This window comes from Canis lupus, chromosome 1, assembly GCF_048164855.1.
Source record: "Canis lupus baileyi chromosome 1, mCanLup2.hap1, whole genome shotgun sequence".
Taxonomy (NCBI): domain Eukaryota; kingdom Metazoa; phylum Chordata; class Mammalia; order Carnivora; family Canidae; genus Canis; species Canis lupus.
In genome coordinates this window covers 114,281,854-114,294,605 of record NC_132838.1, presented here as the reverse complement: position 1 = coordinate 114,294,605, position 12,752 = coordinate 114,281,854, and the positions used below count along the sequence as shown (strand labels likewise).

General features: G+C 48.1%; 2 protein-coding genes and 1 long non-coding RNA gene across 9 annotated transcripts in view; 2 read left to right on the top strand and 1 right to left on the bottom strand.

The window, feature by feature from the left end:
- Positions 1-587: 587 nt before the first annotated feature.
- LOC140605814 (uncharacterized) lies at positions 588-5,805 on the bottom strand. Of its 2 annotated transcripts, none has more exons than XR_012008355.1 (5): positions 5,582-5,805; positions 3,002-3,180; positions 1,943-2,084; positions 1,213-1,308; positions 588-795 (listed from the first exon to the last, which is right to left on the bottom strand). It is a non-coding gene; the product is annotated as an uncharacterized lncRNA (long non-coding RNA). The 2 variants fall into 2 exon arrangements; XR_012008354.1 differs by having other exon boundaries at positions 588-809; positions 5,582-5,804.
- LOC140605811 (uncharacterized) lies at positions 607-4,533 on the top strand. 2 transcript variants are annotated; one of them, XM_072778162.1, is made up of 4 exons: positions 607-1,116; positions 1,594-1,671; positions 1,874-1,918; positions 3,023-4,533. In XM_072778162.1, exons 1-4 carry the CDS (start codon positions 973-975, stop codon positions 3,275-3,277), a joined length of 522 nt encoding a protein of 173 aa, XP_072634263.1. In that variant the 5' UTR covers positions 607-972; the 3' UTR covers positions 3,278-4,533. The 2 variants fall into 2 exon arrangements, with proteins under 2 accessions (XP_072634263.1, XP_072634253.1); XM_072778152.1 differs by having other exon boundaries at positions 616-1,116; positions 1,594-1,752.
- A 52-nt stretch (positions 5,806-5,857) lies between the features above and the next one.
- SUPT5H (SPT5 homolog, DSIF elongation factor subunit) overlaps positions 5,858-12,752 on the top strand; it is a 28,886-nt gene continuing 21,991 nt past the window's right edge. For 2 of the 5 annotated variants that reach the window (XM_072778086.1, XM_072778049.1), the window contains exons 1-3: positions 5,858-5,966; positions 6,229-6,306; positions 11,572-11,737. In XM_072778086.1, the coding sequence (XP_072634187.1) occupies positions 6,232-6,306; positions 11,572-11,737 (241 nt within the window). In that variant the 5' untranslated portion in view covers positions 5,858-5,966; positions 6,229-6,231. Of the gene's footprint in view, positions 6,118-6,228; positions 6,307-11,571; positions 11,738-12,752 lie in introns of all 5 variants that reach the window. The other 3 variants (XM_072778058.1, XM_072778069.1, XM_072778079.1) reach the window with 3 other exon arrangements.

The following is a 12,752-nucleotide window of genomic DNA, read 5'->3' as shown; positions in this document are numbered from 1 at the left end:
AGCAGGCTCCATGCAGGGAGCCCGATGTGAGACTCGATCCCAGGACCCCAGGATCACGACCTGAGCTAAAGGCAGTGCTCAACCACTGAGCCACCTAGGTGCCCCGAGACTCTCCCTTCAGAATGCTCCCCCCTTCAGGGTCCCTACCCTAGAATCCCTCTTTCTCCAGGGACCTTCAAATCATCTCTTCATTCCCTCCTTCAAGTCACCCTACTCTCCAAGCTCCTCCCCACAGAATTCATCCCTAGCACCCTCCCATCCCATCTGAGGAATCTCGGGATTGAGTTGCCCTTTTACTCCCCCACACTCAGGGTACTCCCTCCCCAGGCAAAAGGCTTGTCTCAGAGCTGCAGAGGGGCCACAGTTGCTTCAGTTTCTCTGGCAGTACTGAGTCAGAAGTCCAAGGTTCTTTTTTTTTTTTTTTTTTTAAGATTTTATTTATTTATGAGAGACACACAGAGAGAGGCAGAGAAACAGGCTCCAACCTGGGAGCTCAACATGAGACTCCATCCCAGGTCTCCAGGATCATGCCCTGGGCTGAAGGCGGTGCTAAACCGCTGAGCCACCGGGGCTGCCCATAAGGTTCCTTTTTTTTTTTTTTTTTAAGATTTTATTTATGAGAGACACAGAGACACAGGCAGAGGGAGAAGCAGGCTCCCCACAAAGAGCCTGATGCGAGACTGGATCCCAGATCCCAGGATCAGGACCTGAGCCGAAGGCAGACACCCAACCGCTGAGCCATCCAGGCGTCCCTGAAGTCCAAGGTTCAAAGGGCTGTGGTGACTCACTTTGCACCTGGAAGGTGGAGACTGGGTGGAGGTTAGTGGGCGGATCTGTGGCTGGAGGGAGAATCCTCCAGCCCAGAGTCCAGCTCCAACAAGGTGAGAGAGAGGAGAGGTGGAGGGAGGGAGCACCCAGACGCTGACTTGGGGGGACAGACAGACATACAAAGCACAAGAGAGACAGACACACATGAAGGAGAAAGACAAAGAAGGGGCCAATGGAGAAGAGGAAAAAGAAGATAGACACAGGGTCAATTACAGATGGACCCAGAAAACACAAGTGACGGCGATTCGGAGGCAGAGAGGCCAGCCCTCAGAGAACGAAGACAGACAGGTACAGGCAAGCATGGAGATTTCAAGATATTTGAAATATGGAGAAACTTGATGTAGGAATAGAAGTAGAAGGGAGAGCAGATCCCCAAATATGCACCTGCAAACACAGATAAAGCCTAGCAGGGGTGTTTTCCAATGAGAAGACAGGCCATGGGATTCACGTACTCACACACTCTTATGCTGCCTGATGCACCTGTTGGGGGAGGAGGGTGGGATTAGACTTCCCAAAATCCTCTAATCTCTCTGGGCTAATCCTCATACGCTTGCTGAGTCTTTTATCTTCCTGTGTGTGTGTGTGGGGGGGGGGGTGTCAGGGAGCCCTCTGACCTGGACCCTCCCTACTGTAGCATGACCATCTTCCCTGGCCTCTTGAAGAACATTTTCTGAGTATCTGTGGGTTGAGTGGAGCTGGACCAGAAGGGGTCAGGACACTTCAGTCTTCCAACTTGCTCTGTCTCTTTGCACTTCTTGCTTCCAGGACCCTGGGCTGGGACCAGAGAAAGCCTGGGTGGTGGGCAGGGTGCCCGTGTGGCCTCTCTGGACCATCCTCCTGCTGGTACGGCCCTTGGGAAGCCTAGGATCACCCCTCTGTCCTCGGGAGCCTTTCTACTTCTTAATTGCCATCATGAAGATGCTGGTGAGGAGGAGGGAGGGGAGAGCCAGCAGATAGGCAGGGAGGGGGTTGGGGGGGGCATGTTTGAAGAAGGGTCCGGCTTTCCCCTTCAAGATCTGATTCTTCTCCCTGCCTCAAATTATAGGGAAACAAAAATGATGGCACTCTTTACACCCCAGATGACCTTTCGGTGAGTATTTCATTAGCTCCTTACCAGGCGTTGGAAATTTAGGGAGAATCCACTAGCTCAGAATACATGTTGGCGGCAGGAGGCAGTAGGGCTGGTGTTTGGCTGTCCAGCTGCTGACCCAGCTCCCAGCCTTCAAATAGATTTTGTTTGCTGCTGTCTCCAATACCTATTTTTTAAAAAGATTTATTTATTTATTTGAGAGAGAGAGAGAGAGGGAGCACACTTGCAGATGCATGTGAGCAGTGGGGAGGGACAGAGGGAGAGGGAGAGAATCCCAAGCAGACTCCCTCACTTAGTGGGGAGCCCGATGTAGAGCTTGATCCCATGAACCTGAGATCAGGACCCCAGCCAAAACCAAGAGTTGGACGCCTAACGGACTGAGCCACCCAGGTGCCCTGTGCCATCTCCCAACACCTAGAACATAAGTGGCACATAGCAACAAATGATGATGATGGTGGTGATGGTTAAATAGTGCTCCATCTGCCAGGCATTGGTCTAAATGGTTTAAGTATATGAGCTTGTTTACTCTTCACACTGACCAGGATCCCTGGGTGGCTCGGCAGTTTAGCGTCTGCCTTTGGCCCAGGGCGTGATCCTGGAGTCCCGGGATCGAGACCCATGTTGGGCTCCCAGCATGGAGCATGCTTCTCCCTCTGCCTGTGTTTCTGCCTCTCTCTCTGTGTGTCTTTCATGAATAAATAAATAAAAATCTTAAAAAAAAAAAAACTCTTCACACTGACCCTATGAGGTAGAGAGGTCCACTGTATATGGATGTGAAGAACATACACCACACAAGGATCCCACATCAACTAGGGCAGTATTCCCATCCAGGATATATTCATCAATTTCTGGTAGATAGCAGTAATGTATTTTGTTCTAACAAAATCAACACTTTAAAGTAATTTAAGAAAGAAGTGTCATTTTCTAGGTATAGGTTTGCATTAGCCCTGAAGGTAGGAATTATTCAGAACTCTGTCACAGATTAGAAAACTGAGGGCCAAAGAGGTGAAGGGGCTTATCCCAGGCCATAATTCAGAAACCCTGGGGTTGGGATTTTGGGATCAGACCCTTGCCCAGAGATACCAAGTCACTCTGTCCCCACAGGTGTGTCCTGCTGAGACTCTGGGGTGCTTCCGGCTGGAGCTGTCTGTGATCCAGTTCGAAGAGGGCCCATCCTTGGGGATTGCGGTGTTCCGGCTACAGCGTCTGCTGGATGCCCTGGGGTCTCGGCTGTGGGTGACTGGCCAGGGCCCTTGTCCACCCTGCGAAGGACATCCTCAGAGACCTGTCCCTCTCTTTCTGTCCAAACTCTTAGAGTTATTACAGGGGGCTTGTGCTCAGCACCTGCCCTCAGCATGAGCCTGGGAAGACACAGACTCCCTGGAACTGCTGGAGAGGCTGGGTGGAGAGAGGGAGAGAGGACTTGGGTTTCTAGCCCCAGTTCCCAGTCCTAAGCCTTCTTCTAGGCCAGAGGACCCCATCTGGAACCCAAGGAGCCAAGGGGGAGAGGAGAGAAGGAAAATAAGATCTGAAACCTGAAGTCTCTGACCTCCTGGGATGGGGGTGGGTAGATAAATCGGCTCTCACCTGCCTCTGCTCTCCCTCTCAGATACTCCCTCCTCTCTCCTCTTCTGGGAAAGGACAGAATTGCACAGATTTCTTCTAACCTAATCCCACCCCTAGAGGACAGACAGAGAGAGGCTTGTGCCTCAAGTCCCTGAAAACAAATAATTACCACCTGGAGAGTTTTGAAATAATACTGATGTCAAGGCCCCAACCCAGAGATTTTGATAATTGGTCTCTGGTGGATCCTGAACATCCATAGTTTCAAAATCAACTTCATTGAGGTGTAGTTTATGTACCGTAAAAAGCATACATTTCAAGTGGATATTTCATTGAGTTCGGACAAATGTATACACACAGCCACATTTCCATCACCCCAAAGCATCCTTCATGCCCCTTCCCAGTTAATCTTCACCTCCAGTCGTAGACACCCACCAGTCTGCTTTCTCTCTGGATCAATTTTGCTTTCTCTAGGGTTTCATATGAATGGAATTGTACTATGTATATATATATTTACATATATTCTAGTGTCTGGTTTCTTTCATTCAGCATGTTTTTGAGATTCATTCATGTACCAACCAGCAGTTTTGTTACTATTCCATTGTATAGATGCACCCCAATTTGTTTATCCACTCTTCTCATGATGGATATTGGACTGTTTCCACTTTGGGGCTATTGTGCATCGCTCTCTTCTTGCATCTTACGTACCACTGGGGCTACGGGTTGAGAACACCTGACACACAAAGGAAGAACTTTCTATGGGGAGAAAATTACTGTTTCCTGGAGTAAATGTCTTTTTGCAGCAAGGTCAATAAGCATTTTATATGTAGAATCCTATTTTGAAGGGCTGCTGTTTAAAGGAACCAAGGTTGGGGGATAGTTGGGTGGCTCAGCGGTTGGGCATCTGCCTTTGGCTCAGGGTGTGATCCTGGGGTCCCCGGATCAAGTCCCACATACAGCTCCCTGCATGGAACCTGCTACTCCCTCTGCCTGTGTCTGTGTCTCTTGTGAATGAATAAAATCTTAAAATAAAAATAAATAAATAAATAAGACCGAGCTTGGGATGCTTGGGTGGCTCAGTGGTTGAATTTCTGCCTTGGAGTCAGGGTGTGATCCTGGGGTCCTAGGATGGAGTCCTACATCAAGCTCCCTGTAGGTAGCCTGCTTCTCTCTCGGCCTATGTCTCTGCCTGTCTCTGTGCCTCTCATGAATAAATATATATACAAATAAATAAATCTTTAAAAAATGAATAAAGGTGAACACACCTGGGTGGCCCAGCGATTGAGTGTCTGCCTTTGGCCCAAGGCACGATCCTGGAATTCTGGGATGGAGTCCCACATCGGGCTCCCTGAATGGAGCCTGCTTCTCTCTCTGTGTCTCTGACTTTCTCTCTCTTTCTCTCATGAATAAATAAAATCTTTTAAAAAATGAATACACGAACCAATTTTATAGAAAGGAAAATAGAGTGACCAGCCCCTCCCCAGTTTATATTGGTTTCAGTTTGGGATTGTTGGATCAGGGAGTGTGTATTCATTCCCTGGTAGCTGTCTTGTGAGCCAGTTGGTGGCCAAACCACATATTACCCTGTACTAGGTGCATATTAAAATTCTGTAAATTGAATCCAGGTGTCTCAATGCTTATGCAAGAAATTTTAGCAATTTTTTTAAAGATTTTATTTATTTATTCATGATAGACATAGAGAGAGAGAGGGGCAGAGACACAGGGAGAGGGAGAAGGCTCCGTGCCAGGAGCCTGACGCGGGACTCGATCCTGAGACTCCAGGATCGCGCCCTGGGCCTAAGGCAGGCGAGAAACCGCTGAGCCACTCAGGGATCCCCAGCAATGTGTTTTAAAAGTTTGATTTTTTTCCCCCTTCATCAGATTAATTTTTCTTCTCTCTCATCGCCTGGTCCTCTTTGCCACCTGTCAGACAAATAATTACTAATATGTAAATTCCCGTTGATTTAAACTTAGGGATTTGTAAAGGAAAGCAAGGGTTTTTAAGGGTCACCTACACTTGGGGAGGAGTCTTAGGTCTGCCATTGCGCGGTTAATTTTTCTGAGCTTCAGTTTTCTTGTCGGCAAAATGGGGGTACTTACCTTCTAGGAATCTTTTAGAGGATCTAGGGGATAAAGTCTGATTTATCTGCTAATTCATTATTATTTAGTCCTTCCCTGACTCCTCGCGGCTTGGCACACCGCATCAGTTAAGTACAAGCTCGAGCTCCCGGTTGGAAATGCCTAACGGAGAAGGGGAGGAGCTGTACCCCTCTTTGACACTCCCAAGATGTCGACTCCATGCTCTACGTTAAGCAGACCTGCCACTTTCAAGATGGCGCCCAGGAAGTGCGTCACCGGAGACGAGCTCCGGAAATCTCGCGTTAGGCGAGGCCAACGGGTAGGTTCTCGCGAGAGGGCACGTCAGTCCCAGCCGGGCGTCGTGTGAACAGCTGCTGGTACCGAAGGCTGAGGTGGAACTCGAGCGGTGAGGGGTGGGTCGGTCGCCGAGGTGGCAGCACCGAGGGTCGCCGGGGTCCAGGGAGGCTTAGAGCCCGGATTCGGGGACTCGGAAGGTGTACCAGGTGGCTTAGGGATAGCCTTTCGAGACCACGGTTGCCAGAACGAGGCTGCCGGAAGTGCGCTAAGGGATTTTTCTTCTCCCCGGGAACTGGCGGGGAAACTGAGGCTGGGGTGGGGCCGTTGTTTGGGGGGCGCACTGAGGCCGCCGTCTTTTCCTGCAAGAGCAGAAGATGTCGGACAGCGAGGACAGCAACTTCTCCGAGGAGGAGGATAGTGAGCACAGCAGTGACGGCGAGGAGGCCGAGGTGTGTGGCTGGGACTTGGTGGGGAGGCATCGCGCCTGGGGCAGGACCAGGGCAGAAGGGCCCCTGTGGGAGCTCGGAGGACATCAAAACGAACTCTGGCCTCTGGGAGCTTCCAGCTTGCTGGTAGTGATAGAAAGTAGGCAAGCCTAAGTCCAGCAGATGGATGGGTGCGCGAAGCCAGGGATGCGCCAGGTACAGTGAAATAACAGGACCTGGCATAGAGCAAGCACTCCCTGTTCGCTTCTATTTTGGGGTGTGCATTTCATTTCAGAGATATATTTTTAGTGCCTACACAATTCTTTGCCCTGGGCCGGCACCAATAAACAAAACAGACTTTGAAAGTCTTTGCTCCTTGTTTCTAAGTAAACATAACTAATAAGTTTATCGTTTAGTAAGGCAGAGGGTACCCTGGAGAAAAGTAGCGAATAGGAAGTCTTGGTCAGTTTTAAGTAAGGTGAGCCTGAGAGGGTGATGTTTGAAAAAAGACATGTCGGAGGTGAGGGAGTGAGCCATGTGTAGAAGTTAAAAGTGTTGCAGTAAGGGGGGCAGCACGTGCAGAGTTGGGAGCGTGGGCCTGCCTGTTCAAGAAGTAACAAGGAGAGCGTGTGCCACAAAGAAGTAGCAGGAGCCAGATCATATAGGATCTTGAAGGTTCTGCTAAGGAATTTGTCCTGGTTGAGTGGGACAGAGCCGTGAGAAAGGTTTTGAGCAAAGAAGGGGTGTGATCTCATGTTTTGAAAGGATTACTCTGGCTTTGGCTCTATTTGGTTCATCTGATTTTAAATATTCTGCTGTTACCTATTTTCCTCTTTTGTTTACTTCTGGCTTTTTCGCTGATTAAATAAATGTTTGAGCAGCTACTCCTGTGTTCCAGATTCTTCCTTAGGTGTTGAAGAGAGTGGAGCCAGGCAAATTTTCTTTCAGAGTTTACACTTAGTAGGCAACAGTTGCAAACTAACAAAGAGATGACTTGATGATTGTAAATGTTTCTTTTAACCTCCAGAAAGGTAAATCAGGTTTTTTTGTTTGTTTTTGTTTTGTTTTTGGTTTTTTAGATTTTATATATTTATTCATGAGAGAGAGAGCGAGGCAGAGGGAGAAGCAGCTCCATGCAGGGAGCCTGAACTTGGGACTTGATCCCGGGTCTCCAGGATCAGGCCCTGGACTGAAGGCAGCGCTAAACCGCTGAGCCACCAGGGCTGCCTCTAAATCATTTTTAAAGTTAGTTGCCAACACTTGTAAGGACTATTTCATGTAAAAGTCATGATTTTCTGCTTTTCTGGGAAAGTGAGAGGATCCAGCAACATGAAACCCAGGACTGTTCTACCCAGCAGCTTTTTTTTTTTTTTTTTTTTAAGATTTATTTATTTATTCATTCAGAGAGAGCGAGAGAGAGGCAGAGACACAGGCAGAGGGAGAAGCAGGCTCCATGCAGGAAGCCCGATGTGGGACTCGATCCCGGGTCTCCAAGATCACACCCCGGGCTGCAAGCGACGCCAAACCGCTGCACCACCGGGGCTGCCCCCCAGCAGCTCTTTGCTTAAGAAGTGTCAGCCTGCTGTAGAATGGGGAATTTTCTCCCATTTCCTGGTATATATCAGTTGCCATTTATCATCATACCTGCCTTGTGGTGGATTTAAGTAAACATTTCATATACTTGTATCCTAGGAAACATCAGGTAGAGAGTGCCATGGATTTCCTTTGACCTCCTCCACTTACTTTTGTTCTTTTCTTGCTCTCTGTAGGTATTTGATTGTCAATCCTTGTGCTCTCTGGGGAATCCTCAGCCTCCAGTGAAGAGTTGAAGGAATTGGGAAGCCATCGTCAGGGTGGGGCAAAGTGGGAGGATGCTAGGAAGGGCTTTTGCTTCAAGCAGCACTGGGTTCTTGGTTTCTCTGACTCATGGCTTCAGGACACTGTTTGTGGTTAGATCCTGGTGGTAATAAGAACACGATCCCTGGGTCCTTTTCCTGGCTGGGGCATCTGGTTTGCTGTGTCCAGATCTCACTTCCCAACACCACACCAGGCTCTTGACTCACCTGCTGGCTTGTCAGCTATCACCAGATGAGGCAGGAGGACAGTGAAAGGCCAACCAGAGATAGGACTGGATAGGCTTTTTGGACAGCCAAATGTTAGCATGGTCTTTGAAGGACCAGGCCTTGTGGAACAAAGAAGGTAGGGATGGCAGACGATGAGTCAGTGTTGAGGAGAATGAGCCGTTTCACCATTCTCAGTCCCAGTAATTTGCTCATTCATTCGATGAACATGTGTTACTAGTATTGCTGTCATGGTGGGTCACAGGCTCCTTCATGGAGCTCCCTGTCCCGGGGTAGAGATAATTGTACAAACAGATGGTTACTTCAGGGGATTGTGAGGATGCCCAGCGTAAGAGCATGTTCAAGCTTCAGGATAACACAAAGATAGTAATAGGAGCTCTCTCCTCAGTGATTGGGGAGCCAGGTTTGGAGAGAAGGTTTTGCTGGGACTGAGCCAGGAGAGTGATGACAAGGTTCCTTGAAATCAAGCTGTGGTCCTGTTGTAGTTTGAGTTGTTAAAAAGTGGGACATTGTGAACTAGTCAGGAATATGTATGAAACAAATATTTCAGTTGCTTCAGTTCCTATCCCTGGACTGGGTGATGTTAGAAACCTAGCAATGCCTAAGATAGCCTGGGCCCTGCTCTTAGGGAGCTCACAGTGGTACAAGGCTGTGATGGAGGAAGCTCAGAGGATATGCCTGACTTTGCTGGGGATGGGGGGTAGCATGACTCCCTGAAAAGGGGGGTATTTTGATTGAACTATGAGTAAGAGTCAAAGGAGAATGGCTTTTTTTGCAGAGGACCAGCATGGGCAATGGATAGCACAGAGAGCATGGTATGAGTAGTTCAGTATGGCTGGGACCTAGCATTTGGGTGAGTGGGGAGCCTAAAGAGGCAGGATGAGAAGGAGAGGCAGTGGGCAGAGTGTGTGCTTCTAGTCTAGGCTGCTAGGGAGCTAGTTCTTTACCTGAGGGCAGTGGGAAACCATGGCCATGTTTCAAGCGGGGAACCAAATGACCCATTTTTGTGTTGATCATATTTAGTTTCCCAAGACTATAGGTTACATTCCAGGTAGGGGTTGATGAGAGGTGGTTTTAGGTGGGATAAGAACAAGACCTCAAGCCACATTGAATCATCATGAAGTTATTTCCTGTATAAGTTGCATGTCCTGTCTTTTAGTTGGGTCACAGAAAGTTTCATTTTGGTGCTACTGTGCCTTGAACACTTATAATAAGAGCTTGTCTCCATGTTTATTAGGCAAACAGGTTTTTGGCTTATAGCTTGCAGCAGGCAATAGTATCTTACTAGTGCTTAATAACATTGTTTTACTTTTATCTTTATGGTTACTTTTTGCTTATAACAAGTTAAGTTTATTTATTTTTAAAGACTTTATTTATTTACTCATGAGAGAGAGAGAGGCAGAGATATGAGCAGAGAGAGAAGCAGGCTCCATTTAGGGAGCCTGATGTGAGACTTGATCCCACGGAACTCCAGGATCACACCTTGGGCCAAAGGCAAGACACTCAACCACTGAGCCACCCATGTCTTGTCCCATGACAAGTTAACTTTAAAAACGTTTTTACTTGTGAAATATTTCAAAATATGGAAAAGTTTTTCTGTTAAGTTAAATGAAAATTGGAGTGAATTTAAAGAAAATAGCAGATAAATGGGTTGTACTGATGTGAACTTGGCAAGAAGGCATGAAGTTAATGAGGAAAAGATTGAAGTTGGCAAACACTGCTTTGTGTGGATCATCTCCTTTTGTGACTGGTACAGAAAGAGGGCTTAGAGGCCAAGAGACCAGAAAAGAGGCTGGGCAAGGGGCTGGGTTTTGTTTAGTTTTAAAGATTTTATTTATTTATTTATTTATTTATTTATTTATTTATTTATTCATGAGAGACACAGGGAGAGGCAGAGACACAGGCAGAGAGAGAAGCAGGCTCCATTCCACGCAGGGAGCCTGATGTGGGACTTGATTCCAGGACTCCAGGATTACGCACTGAGCTGAAGGCAGGTGCTCAACCACAGAGCCACCCAGGCGTCCCAAGGGGCTGGGTTTTAGAGGGCAGTGTTCTGGCTTAGGCTGGGGGATATGGGGATGGGGAAGAAGGGACAGATTGGAGGGATAATGTTCCAAAAACAGGAAGGTCAAGAGTTTGGTGCCTCCTGGAAGCTAGAGGGAGCCAGCAGAAACCTAAGGGAGGACATCGAAGTCAGTGTAGGACATGGTGTGTGTGCTCAGAGGACCCCTGAGGGAGGCATCTGTGGAGGCTGCTGACACATGGGGGCCTCTAGTTCTGGAAGAAAGTGGGGAACTGAAAACAGATGGGGCATCACCTGCAGAGATGGAAGGCGAGACTATGGAAGGTAAAGTGGCCGAGGGGGAGAGTGTCTGCAGGCAGAAGCAGAGTGGGCCCCCTGCTGAACCCTGGGGACTGAAGCCAGTACTTGAGGGTTGAACAGAGGAGGAGGGGCTTGCAGAAGATCAGCCAGAGAGGTTGGAGAAAAGCCAGGGGGATGTGATGTGACAGATGCCAAGGGAAGAGCTTTTCCCTAGGGAGGATCAGTGGTGTGAGGTGTTTTGTAGCTGAGGAGTAAAGATTGTGCGTAGAATTAGCAACAAGAGGGCAGCCCTGGTGGTGGCCCAGCGGTTTAGCAACGCCTTCATCCTGGGGTGTGATCCTGAGACCAGGGATCGAGTCCCACATCGGGCTCCCTGCGTGGAGCCTGCTTCTCCCTCTGCCTGTGTCTCTGCCTCCCTCTCTCTCTGTATCTCTCATGAATAAATAAGTAAAATCTTAAAAAAAAAAAAAAAAGAATTAGCAACAAGAGGCAGGCAGTAACTTCGGGGAGCAGTGTAGACTGGGATTAGAGATACAAGAATCGTTGCAGAGATGTCCACCAGCCAAGGGAGCGGAAGAGATGGGCTAGGGAATTGTAGGGTGCAGAGAGATGAGGGCCAAGGAGCAAACCTCGTGGAGCTGCAGCATTTACAGGCCAGGTAGAGGAGTCTGACCAGCTCCCGGGTATTGGTTGGGCGGATTGGGGGGATGGCAGTGCTGTCATTGAGATAGGATGGCTGCCAGAGAGGCCTGGCCAGGGCGGAAGGGAGTGTATGCAGAGCACAGGGGGTGATGACTAGCTGGTGTCAGACTTGGGGGTGGGGGACTTGGTGTCTGGATCTGGGGGTGCAGAACCTTGGTGCCTCAATCCTACCTGACTCTCCAGGTAGAGGAAGAGCGGCGGAGTGTAGCAGGCAGTGAGAAGGAGGAAGAGCCGGAGGAGGAAGAGGAGGAGGAAGAGGAGGAAGAATATGATGAGGAAGAGGAAGAAGAAGATGATGACCGGCCTCCCAAGAAACCCCGCCATGGCGGCTTCATTCTGGACGAGGCCGGTATGTCACAGGGCTGGCGAGTGCTGAGCGGAGGCTGGACTTCCACCTTCACTTCTATTTCTTGAACATACTTAAAAAAATTTTTTTTATTTTGGTAAATGTCAAACACACACTGGTGGGATAGTATATGGAAAGTCCATATACTAACCACATAGTGTCAAGAGTAAATAGCTTAGTACCAATCCTGTTTTGCTTTTTCCTACTCACTTCCACTCACTGCTTGATGATGTCAAAGCAAATACCAAATGTAGAATTTTGCTTTGAAATATTTCTGTGTTCCTAAAACATCAGTCCTTTTATTTTTTTTAAGATTTTATTTATTCATGAGAGACAGAGAGAGGCAGAGACATAGGCAGGGGGAGAAGGAGACTCCATGCAGGGAGCCTGATGTGGGACTCGATCCTGGGACTCCAGGATTGTGCCCTGAGCCAAAGACAGATGTCCAGCTGCTGAGCCACCCAGGCGTCCCTATCAGTCCTTTTAAAATAAATACACAGTTATAATACCATTATCATTTCTTAAAGACCTGAAGTCTGTGCTCGTCGTGAAAACCTCTGATGACCTAGATGTAGGCAGCATGGGAGTGGAGGCCGACAGGCCTGGATTCCTTTGGCCTGGCTCTGCTCTCTTCCCTGTGTGGCTCTGGGTGAGTTGCTGTTCATCTCTCAGAGCCCCTTTTCCCCTCTCTACCAGGGAACAAACAGTCCTTCATAATCCAGCAGGGATATTTGAGGATTTTGGGGGGGCCAAGCAAGTAAAGCACATCAAGTAATGGCAACCCAGAGTGAAATCCCCAGCCTAGAAGCCCCTCAGAAAAGGTGGTTATCTATTAACAGTATAAGGCTCACATTATATTTACTGATCTGTAAACTTTTTTTTTTTTACTTTCAGCGATTGTGCAGGTAGATATAACATAGATAAGTTAAATAAGTTAATTCATTTAAAGTTTTCTGATCAAAAAAAAAATAAAGTTTTCTGATCAACTTTTGGCACCTCAGTGCTCTATAAACTTTAG